Consider the following 11303-nt stretch of genomic DNA (forward strand, 5'->3'; position numbering starts at 1 on the left):
TTGCATGTCCCAGTCATTTACCATAACCACTATGCTACAGGCCGCCCTACACCACCCCAATTTTCTTGGAGAAGGACCACTCTGAGGTTCCCTGCACTGGGGATGAGGTCACGAGGTGTCCCCTAGTGAAATGAAAAAAAAAAATCTGTGAAGGGAGAGGTTAGAGCAGGGATGAAGATTAGTTCCGTTTTACCTGGGTTGAGCTTTAGCTGGTACTTGTCCGTCCAGCTCTGGATGTCTTCTTCAGGCAGGCAGAGATGTGTTGTTCTTGGCCTTTCTTTGACAAGGAGCCCTGGCCCTCAGTCACAGAGCTATTGATAGATGTGATGAAACTACAGCAACCTGAGAAGGTCAACAACCACTGAAGGCTGCTTCTACCCAACTGAAAAATTATCTAGACCCCTGATGCACTAGAAGCTGGCCCATTGAGTGACTTCTTCCTGGGTTAATCGATTAAGTGGGTATCATTCCAATCATCTCCGGAAATGATGACACTCCTTTACCCTCTGCCCAGGTCTCTATCACTGAAATAATATGAAACTGAATCAGTCTCAGCTTTATATCATAATCGTTTCGGGATTAAATACAATGACAGTTTTTATTAAATATCTGCAAAGTACTGTATATGTTTCAAAAAATACTGTATACTTATAAAATCTGTATGACCATTTTTATGGAAATGGGCAACAAAGGTCATAAAAGCTCTGGATGCTTAGGTATAGGGCAGCATGGATGGTGCAGTGGGTAGCACTGCCGCCTCACAGCAAGGAGGTCCTGGGTTCGAATCCCCGTCGGCCGGGACCTCTCTGTGCAGAGTTTGCATGTTCTCCCGGTGTTTGCGTGGGTTTCCTCCACAGCTCCGGTTTCCTCCCACAGTCCAAAGACATGCAGGTTAGGCTGATTGGAGAGTCTAAATTGCCCATAGGTATGAGTGTGTGAGTGAATGGTGTGTGTACCCTGCGATGGACTGGCGACCTGTCCAGGGTGTATTCCTGACTTTCGCCCAATGAATGCTGGGATAGGCTCCAGCCCCCCTGCGACCCTGTTCAGGATAAGCGGGATAGGATAATGAATGAATGAATAAATGCTTAGGTCTACAACTGCAGCTTATCCATGCTGGATGCCAAATATAAATATCCGTATAAAAATGTAAAAGTAAAAAAAATTGTTTGTTTACCTTCAGGCTTGTCACATTCACCTGATGACAGCATTTGGTTTGTTAGTACATGTTTAGTGTGCTAACTAAATCAAGAAAATTGATGTGACTATTAGCACTTCTAGCTTGCATACTGTATTATAATACTTAATTCTGGAGTTGATCAGGTGCCATACTTGATTTTTTACAGCTCATTGTGATCCCTCCAGTTTTGCTGGCTGCTTATTTAAGATGAAAAAATTAGTTATAATTATATGCCGTATAATTTTTAGAGGCTTCATATGACTTTGAACATATGTCGTGTAATACTTAAATCATATGGTAAATTTGAAACAAGTCACACAGACCTATGGAAATAAGTGTTTCTTGTGCTTTTCTGTTCATATGTTCTGTATAACCTCATTTTTGAGCCAAAGAGTGCAGTTGCCAATCTCCAGTACAGAGGAGAAAATGCCATTTTTTGACAAAAAGTGAATACAGCTTAAACGCTTGAAAGCTGTAGAATGAATCAAACATTAGAAATATAATAATGGTTTTAACATTGTTCCTTGCCCTTGCTGACTACACAGAATCAGAAAGCCTGCTTGATGAATTGTGGAATCCACTCATGCATCACCTGCACACACCACAATGAAAGTGCTGTGAAAGACATTCGCTCAGTTAGGCTACTTACAGCACAAATGTGTAAATGGTTTAGAAATGGTATAATCCATTGAAACTAATGTGTAAATACATGTATTGCTTTTAATTTAAAAATTACAAAGGCTAAACACAGAATACATAACTGGGAGCACATAATTTCTTTCTGAAAGGTAAGCAACCAGTCCTGCATAGATATTCCATGGAGCTACCCTACTGTGTCATGGATATACATACCCTGTGGGATCGATAAATATGGGATTCTTTAAAGAGGGACACGGTAGAAATGTATTTACATCTACAGCACATCCCCGACAGTAAACGATAAGGCATAAGGGGCACTCCCTGGCTGTCTGATGGTGTAGAGATGTGCGTGGGGGAATGCCCGGTGATTTCCTACCGCTGTAGAATCCTAATGTGGTCCACGCTGCGTTATTATCACTGCTGCGGCTCGCAAACTGCCTTTCAGGTTACCGGCGTCAAACCTCACACTAAAGACACGGGACACAACTGCGCGTTGAGCTGGAGCTTTCTGCTTTTAATTAGTACTCCCATTCCTTCGTTTTCGTCTAGAAGACATGGACAACCACGAACTGAATGTTTTATGAAGAATGTATGTTTCAAAGCTTTGTTTTTAGCTTTTCTTGTTTTCTTGCTTTTTTATATTGCTGTTTCATCAACTGAGATTGAGGGGGAAGTAGAGAAGAGGATAGCATGGGCAAAACCCTGGGGTTTTGTCTGTAATTCGAAATGGACCCGGTCTTGTCACAGCGAGACAAAGGTACCTAGCTCATTACTCTGTCAGTTGTGTTTTCTGTTATTTTAGCTATGGCCATGGCTATTCTTCTGCTTTTAAAGTGTGAAATTAGAATACTTTTCCTGCTGACAAATTATACGTTGCACACGAGCCTTTATTACACTTGTTGACAGTAGGCTATCCTACTTAACTGCATGATATAGTTCTCTTGGACTTAAATTTTAACCTGAAATCTAATAAGGGTTTTATACTGTCATGTTTTTTTTTCTTCCGTGGAATGGTTTGGTGCATTAGCCTGTCTTGTCACTAAGTATCATTCTGTGATTCCAATGCATGATTCATTTAAAATAATTTATCAGAATGTATTTTCCTTGATAACTTACGCACGGAGGTAACGCCGTAGTCGTGCATGTTACATTTTAACTGTAAGCTAATTACACTGGAGCAAGCTATTCATATGCGCTGCGCTCAGCAAAGTGGGATATACAGTAGAAATATCTCGATTGGTGCTTTTTTCTTTAAACAGTTATGCTCAGGATAAGACGAATAGACAGGACATTCATACCGCCCCATTCCCTTATACATCATCACGTTCCGATGTATAGGTTACTGGAACAAAAATAATGTGCAATGAAATGAATAAAAATATAACGTCTACTTGATTTACTCAATATGTAACACTTTTCAAGAATTCCGGTATTTAGAAAGGCAATCTAATTCACAAGTAGCTTTTCCTTTCTCTCAGTAAGAGAGAGCTGCGCACATTTTGCAGTCTAACTACTGTGTGTTTTACAAATATTTAATGTAAGCTGTTTGCCAAAATAAATATTAATATCAAGGAGCTCTCAAAGCCAATTTCAAATTTACGTTATCATGGCACTTAATGAATAAATAAAAAATATCTCGAATTGACCTCTAGTTATTCTGTATAAACTATGAAAACCAGCCTTGCTAGATTGAAGGCAAGTTTAAATCCACCTGTAATTCTCCTGTGGATTTAATGATATCCGCCATAGCACATTAACTCAAAACATATACCAGGTATGACTTCACAGTAATGCTGGTGGAAGTTCTTCAATACCAAAAACCTGATGAGGCTGAGATATTACTACTGTATGTTACTACTGGTTTATGATAAGGGGTAGGCTATATTTACAGTTTGGATATATTGTTTTTGTGTGGAAAATGAAGTTGAATTATGTCATGAGCCGTATTTAAACCTTAATGGCTCACAGGGATGTATCCCAAGTCTTTGTTATGGGTCAGTCTGGTATTGAACCAAAGACGGCAAACCATTTGGGCCGAGGCTTAATTTATTTTTATGCCTTTTGCCACGCCAAAGACAGTTCTAATGTTACTCATGCTACCAAAAGACACATGCTAATTAAATTCAAACACAGTTCTGTGAAGAGACCAAGCCCACATAGTCTATCTTTAATGTAGGTCTATAAGTGAAATGAAAGTTGTTTCTGATAATCTATTAACTGAATATCAATGTCATTTAATTTCTCCTCGTTATAATTTTATTTAATTGCATGTGCCGTTTAGCACCAACTGTTTAAAAATATTTAATCTCGGACATGTCTGTAAGCCAGGGGTCTTAAGCAACGTGTACCGACAGGAGACCCTGCCTAAAGTGTCATTGTGTCCAATGTAAAAGTCAATCAAGGTGGTTGGTAATCCCCAAATGATTCATACAAAAATAAGGGGAAAGACTAATTAGTTGTTTCAGGGTCACTGCCTCTCAGCAAGGACATTTTATGTTTGCACACAGGGGACATGACAAGTTCTGCTTATAGCTTCAGATTTCCACATAGGACCGATGTGGAAAACCTTTTTGCATTGCATATTAATATATTCAACAGTTCACCAAGATAGTTGTGTCAGTTCTTAGTTCTTTTATTAAGATTTTTGACTGTTGCTACTTTCTTGTGACTACATTTACAACGTATGGAAGTTTGTAACAGCCAGTTGGCAATTCTCCATAAGAAGCACTGACTGCACGAAATAAAACACCCACTCCAGTTATTATCTTCTCTTCATAGATTGTGCACAGTGTAGTTTTTTTATATTTTAGTCATTTCATGAGAAGAAGAAAAACACTACAATGACGAATTTGATGTGGTCTACTCAATATGTTGACAGTGAAACAAATGGTTCTCAGGCATCTGTGGTTGACAGAAGGGCAACTTGAGTGTTCAATATTATGTCTCACTGCTTCAGCCTGACAGCAACTGCACTGTGAATGCAATCCACCACTCCCCAACCGCACAGAGTTTCACCTAAAGGGAATTCGCCCTGACACATTTGTATCACTGGTATTGGAGCATGTAAATTTCATGTAAGTTTAAAAATGAAACAATCATTCATGCAGTGAAAGGGAATACTCTTGTTTTGACATTGAGAACTATATTCCATTGTCTATTTTTGATTAAATAATTATTGCCGCTGTGACAATGACTACATTTAGTACCATTAAGTTCAATTATTGCCTTAATTGCTTTATTTGACAGCCCCAATAAAGAGCTCGTAGGGTTATTGCTCTAGGATTGATCTCTCATATAAATGACTGGAAATTGATTTTAATTTTATCTCTACCGTATTAACCTTTAACTTAATACTTGCAGTAAGTATATTATCAGTCGTAAGTACATTCAGCCTTTGTTGTTTCCTGGTCAGTTGGTGTCCAGTTAATATTCATTACGGTTTGAACCCAGTCAAGGAGAAACCATGGGTGGTCTGGCTGTTCATTTGAGACTTGCAGTACCCCCGCCGCCTTACACAACAATAGCAGATAAATTGCTAGCAGTGGAGGGGGAAGGGATGTGTCACCTTGTCCAAGGTGATATGCGAAAACTGTGAACGAGCATGCCTCCGCTCCAGAGAAGCCTCATACAACACTCACCCAATGCCATTGGTGCCGAAGATGAAACCTAAAAAAGGTATGATGTTCAAGAAGTGCAGAGCCACAAAATGGTCGCATGTTGTGTAGATTAAAGCATAGAAAAGACAGAGGAGTGGAGAACACATAACAGGAACAACAGGGTGTTCCAAATGAGATTCAAGAACAAAATGAGAAATATTAAACTTTTGTCATTGATTTAGGCAATAATACTGTTATTCCTTTGTAAATATTTGGCTGTAAAAAATCAAGAGCGAAGATCCCTTCTTTTTTGTTTGCAAAAGCCTACGTGTTTTTATCGCTCCCAGTAAAAATGCATGTTGCTTATTGCTAATCTGCTGTTTATAACAAGAAACAGAATGGTGTAGAATTACTGCAAACAATTGTCACACTTTTCTATCGTCCCGTTTGATTTGCCAGTTTTGTCCAAATGACTGTAATAATTGATGAGGTCTCTTCTAGAATTCCAGAAATTCCTGGGCCCTTTCATGGTTTTTTAATTGAGGACATTTAGGCCATAAAGTGAACTTCTAATTAGGGATACAGGGTGTGTGTGCAGCTATGTTGTAGCAATGTTTCTGAATGTTGGTTAGCAGCTCTCTTTTGCAGTTTTCAGCAAAAAGCTTCAGCAGAGTTTCACTGTGAATTCATTTACCAGGTACAGCCCCAAGAATCAATGTATATTTAAATAATACAGTGGGGTCCAAAAGTCTGAGACCACTAGTGAAAATGCTTATATTCAGCTTTCTTTTCTAATTTAATTCCAACTTATTAATTACAAATTATATTATCAGCACAACAATTTGAGTGAAAAGTTGAGTCAACTTACATGAATTTCAGAATTTCTTAGTATTTATATGTCCCCCTTTTGCTTTGATGGCAACATGCACTCAAGCTGGCATGGACTCCAAAACCTGATGATCCAGCATTATTTGACATGGTCCAAAGAGCAGGTTTTTACAAGAAAGAGTAGGTTTTTCCTACAAGAGCATCGTGTGGTGTTACTAAATGCTTGGCTTTTGTCAGTTTTCAAGTGCCTCCATAAATGTTCAATGGGGTTGAGTCAGGTGATCGTGGATTGTCCAGCACTCCTTGCTCTTCTTTGGTCTTCAAGTAGTTCTTGCAAAGCTTTGACGTAACTATAATCTGCTTTCTGTTTATTTCCATGATTACATTTAAAAAAAAATCCCAGATTTCCAGACTTGGACTGGACCACACTGAATAAACAGACAAACAAACAAACAACAAAATCCTTGGCTGAAGCATCAAATAATGATCAGATTCATTTAATTTAAATTGATTATGTTTTGGCACTGTCTATTAAAACTTCCCAAGTGGTTCAGTAAAGGTCTTCACCACACCTTCAAGGTCACCTTCAAAGTCCACCGCGATCCCTTGTGTTCCTGCTCTTTAGACATTGTCATTACTGCTCCTCTAACAGGGCTAGCTCTTTTGTAGTGATGATATATGCCTCACGGTTTGAGGAAAGAGGCCCCTGGACCACAGGTGAGTATATCAGGAAAGTACGTACACTGGGTTGCAATGTTCCTTCAGGAGGCCTGTATGGTGTAATGGTCATACCACAACAGGAGAAACCAACCCCCCGCCACCAAAAAATGATTGCGTTTAGCTGAGCGTATGATTTATTTGTGAGATAAAGGCTCTATATTACCATTCAAGTGCATGCCCTTGGATATGGTACTTAACCTTAATTGCTTCGATGAAAGCCCAACTGAACGCTGTTAAATCAGTTGCAGACCAGTGTGGTGAGTGACCTGACTCACTGTCAAGGAAGAAAGAGAAAGAGTGAGAGAGGGAGACGGAGAGATAGAGAGACAGGGGGACTGAGACTGAGATGGAGAGAGGGAGAAAGGGAGATGGACAGGGAGAGAGGGTGAGAGAGAAAGAGAGAGAGGGGGACAGAGTGAGGCGGAGAGATGGAGGGACAGGGAGAGAGGGTGAGAGAAAGGGTGAGAGCGAGGGAGAGACGGAGAGACGAAGAGAGACAGGGAGAGTCAGGGAGCGAGGGTGAGAGCGAGGGAGGGAGAGAGAGAGGGTGGGTGAGGGGGAGAGAGGGAGAGAAGGTGAGAGAGAGGGATGGAGAGATGGAAAGACGGATAGAGGGAAAGAGGGAGAGACAGGGAAGGACAGGGGGAGAGGGTGAGACAGAGAAGGACAGGGGGAGAGGGTGAGACAGAGAAGGACAGGGAGAGAGGGTGAGAGCGAGGGAGAGATGGAGAGAGGGAGAGAAGGTGAGAGAGAGGGATGGAGAGATGGAAAGATGGATAGAGGGAAAGAGGGAGGGTGAGAGCGAGGGAGAGACGGAGAGAGGGAGAGAAGGTGAGAGAGGGATGGAGAGATGGAGAGACGGATAGAGGGAAAGAGGGAGAGACAGGGAAGGACAGGGGGAGAGGGTGAGACAGAGAAGGACAGGGAGAGAGGGAGAGGGACAGGGAGAGACAGGGAGTGAGGGTGAGAGCGAGGGAGGGAGAGGGAGAGAGAGAGAGGGTGGGTGAGGGGGAGAGAGGGAGAGAAGGTGAGAGAGGGATGGAGAGATGGAAAGCTGGATAGAGGGAAAGAGGGAGAGACAGGGAAGGACAGGGGGAGAGGGTGAGACAGAGAAGGACAGGGGGAGAGGGTGAGAGCGAGGGAGAGACAGAGAGAGGGAGAGAAGGTGAGAGAGAGGGATGGAGAGGGTGAGACAGAAGGACAGGGGGAGAGGGGGAGAGGGTGAGACAGAGAAGGACAGGGAGAGAGGGTGAGAGCGAGGGAGAGATGGAGAGAGGGAGAGAGGGAGAGAAGGTGAGAGAGGGATGGAGAGATGGAAAGATGGATAGAGGGAAAGAGGGAGGGTGAGAGCGAGGGAGAGACGGAGAGAGGGAGAGAAGGTGAGAGAGGGATGGAGAGATGGAGAGACGGATAGAGGGAAAGAGGGAGAGACAGGGAAGGACAGGGGGAGAGGGTGAGACAGAGAAGGACAGGGAGAGAGGGAGAGGGACAGGGAGAGAGAGTGAGGGAGAGGGAGAGAGAGTGAGGGAGAGGGAGAGAGGGTGGGAGAGAGGGAGGCCTGGAGCGGTTGTTGATCTGGCTCCGGTGTGTGGGCTTGTCCTCTCTCCCCCTCCCCAGACGATGAGGCCGGGCCGGGACAGCTGTGCCGGGGCTGTGTGAGGATGAGAGTGCTCCTCTGGGCCTACCCGCTGCGCTTCTCCTGGATGATGGAGGCGGAGCCCTTCACCTCCACGCTGCTGCGGGCGGGGGGCCGCGTCCCCGACCCCGGCATGACCCTGGAGCAGAAGACCACCTTCGCTTTCGTCATCTTCCTCTTCATCTTCCTGGGCATCCTGATCGTGCGCTGCTTCCGCATCCTGCTGGACCCGTACCGGAGCATGCCCACCTCCACCTGGGCGGACGGGCTGGACGGGCTGGAGAAGGGCCAGTTCGACTACGCCCTGGCGTAGAGGGGCCCCGCGGGGGCCCCGTGCGCGTCCAGCGTCACCGCCTCCCTGCCGCCGCTACGCCAAGGAACGTCAGAAACGTGGGCCGTCTGAGACAGCCCAATGAGCGTCTGACCCGCGAGCGTTCCCCTTCCCCGCCGGCGGAAGGATACGTTCTCATGTGTAGGGTAGTATTGCAGTTTACCCGCTCGTGCTGTGGCCACCCCACCCCTCTGCTGCTGTAGGAAGCGTGATGTTCGCCCACAATCGCATTCTAAGTGTCCTCAGTCGCGTACGGCTCCACTTGGTGTGACATTGACTCGTTCCTCTAATAAATCACGGTCGCGAGCTCCACAAGGTGAAGAGACATTGATTACGGCAGACCTGCAAAGGACATTTGGTTACCTCCGCTGTGTCCCCGTTAGAGCTACCCCGGTCGCCGTAAATTACAAATCAAGTTGTGAATCCTGCTCCGATTGGTCTGATCAATCACAATTGGTGTTGCTCTGTGTTTCTAATTTTTTTGTTGGCAGGCAAGTAAGATGTCTTGAATCCCAGGGCCAATCAGGGTATTAAACGGATGGAGCTTCCAAAACAAACTGCAGTAGATACTGTGCGCTCTGTGCTCTGTTTGCGTTTTTGTGCATTCAATCATATTTAGAGGTTTGTCTGACGTTTTAGACTCTGTCGATTGTGGTAAGTGATCATACTTTATTTGCTTGTCCAAAATCTGCCCGCACAAATCAATATTTGGACAAACAGTAGAATGATGAGTAATTTCATCTCCTTTGGACTTTGAAATGTACACTGCAGTGTGCCAAGAACACCATTTAATCCCTTGAAACTTGTCATTAAAACTATATTAGTTTACATACACCTTTCTGTTATCCTTCTTTTTAATCAGAGAACCATTAGCATATTAGCATTGCAGTACGTATTTTCTTCTTACAGCATAAAATAATAACTCCACCCTTACTCATGTTAAAATGAATAATTTATGGCACCACAGCACCTCTTGGATTATTATTTTTTGCTGTGTGTTGGTAGACAATGATGAGGTATAGAATTCCTATCAATTTGATCTTCATACTCCATTTTGTTTTGCTGGTAAAGCCATGAAAATTTTGCCTGGTGTCACAAAAACGTGTCACGTAATCTTTCTTTCACTGGAGACACATTTTGGGGTGTCATTATAATTGTACATGCAAGTTATTTGAGAGCACTTCTCAATGTGTAAAGGTTTTTCCTACAAAGTAATGAGTTCTAAAAATCACCCTTCATACTGCCATGCATGTTTCATCGCGACCCCCGGCAAACTTTAAATGGGTCTACCGGCAAAACAAAATGGAGTATTTTCGAGGAATTTTCAGGAGTTCTACAGTATATCTCATCACTGTCTAACAACACACAGATAATTATTTAAAAAATCCAAGAATGGTGTGCTGCAACTTCCTGGAGTTGGCATGGAATGGCCCTTTATCACAATAAAAGCCTGCAACGCAGGGAGTAAGAGTGGCCTTTAAGAAGGAAACTGGACAGAAATAAAGTGTTGTCTAAAGGCATTGACGTCACAGGCCTTCTGACATCTGGGGAAATGTGCTTTGCTTGCATTTATCCCCAGAAATGTGGAGAAGAACATCTGTGCTCCCCACACTATTAACCTGCCATGATTGGATGACTGGCAGGTATTGAGTCGCCAGTCACAGTTTATCGAACTCAGTCCTCGTAAGTGAGCATCTGCCGTCATTAAGCAGCAACGCACTTCAGACCATTGTACACGATCAATTTAAAAGGGGACAAAATCTCATTACAGTGGAGAAAAGGCATTTAGTATATTGAGGGAGGAAATAGATACACGTTTAAATGATTGGTACGGTCTCCCTTTCTGACTGTGAAGGAAAACGCAAGCCTGAGTACATCTAGTGGTATCTAAAAAATTAAGTACCAGGTGAAAATGTACTACATCCTGGCACCATTGAAAACATTGTAACTTCTGGACCAGCTTTGAAGAGCTTTAAATGCATTTATTTAAGTAACCCCTGTTTTTCATTTGTTTAGCTGAACAAAAATACTTTCAGCCATGCTGAAAAAATCCAATGAGCAATAGCATCAATATCATTTTAACAAGAAGCTGACTTTCTCGTAAAACTTAGGGCAGCACAAGTGAAGTCATTTACAGTAATTGTCTCAGCTGTGCGTTTACCCTCCTGCCATCCGACTGGCCTATCGCGCGCGGCTTCTTAATTACATCCACACGGGAGCCTTGGGCCTCAGCCAGGAGAGCTGCCCCTCCTCCCCGAAGCTTGTACACAAAACCACCAGATGAACTCTTCTGCCCATGAACCCTGACATGCAAAACACCAGCTGCTTGGCTAAATGTAAGTCAACAGGGCTGTTTTTTTCTTCTCATGAGTA

General features: G+C 43.3%; 1 protein-coding gene across 1 annotated transcript; it reads left to right on the plus strand.

Moving 5' to 3' along the window:
- Positions 1–2268: 2268 nt before the first annotated feature.
- LOC133141247 (cortexin-3-like) lies at positions 2269–9762 on the plus strand. Its single transcript, XM_061261728.1, has 2 exons — positions 2269–2576; positions 8581–9762. The coding sequence occupies exons 1-2, from the start codon at positions 2546–2548 to the stop codon at positions 8910–8912; spliced, it is 363 nt and encodes a 120-aa protein (XP_061117712.1). The 5' UTR covers positions 2269–2545; the 3' UTR covers positions 8913–9762.
- Positions 9763–11303: the final 1541 nt, after the last annotated feature.

This window comes from Conger conger, chromosome 11, assembly GCF_963514075.1.
Source record: "Conger conger chromosome 11, fConCon1.1, whole genome shotgun sequence".
In the NCBI taxonomy this organism is placed as follows: Eukaryota; Metazoa; Chordata; class Actinopteri; order Anguilliformes; family Congridae; genus Conger; species Conger conger.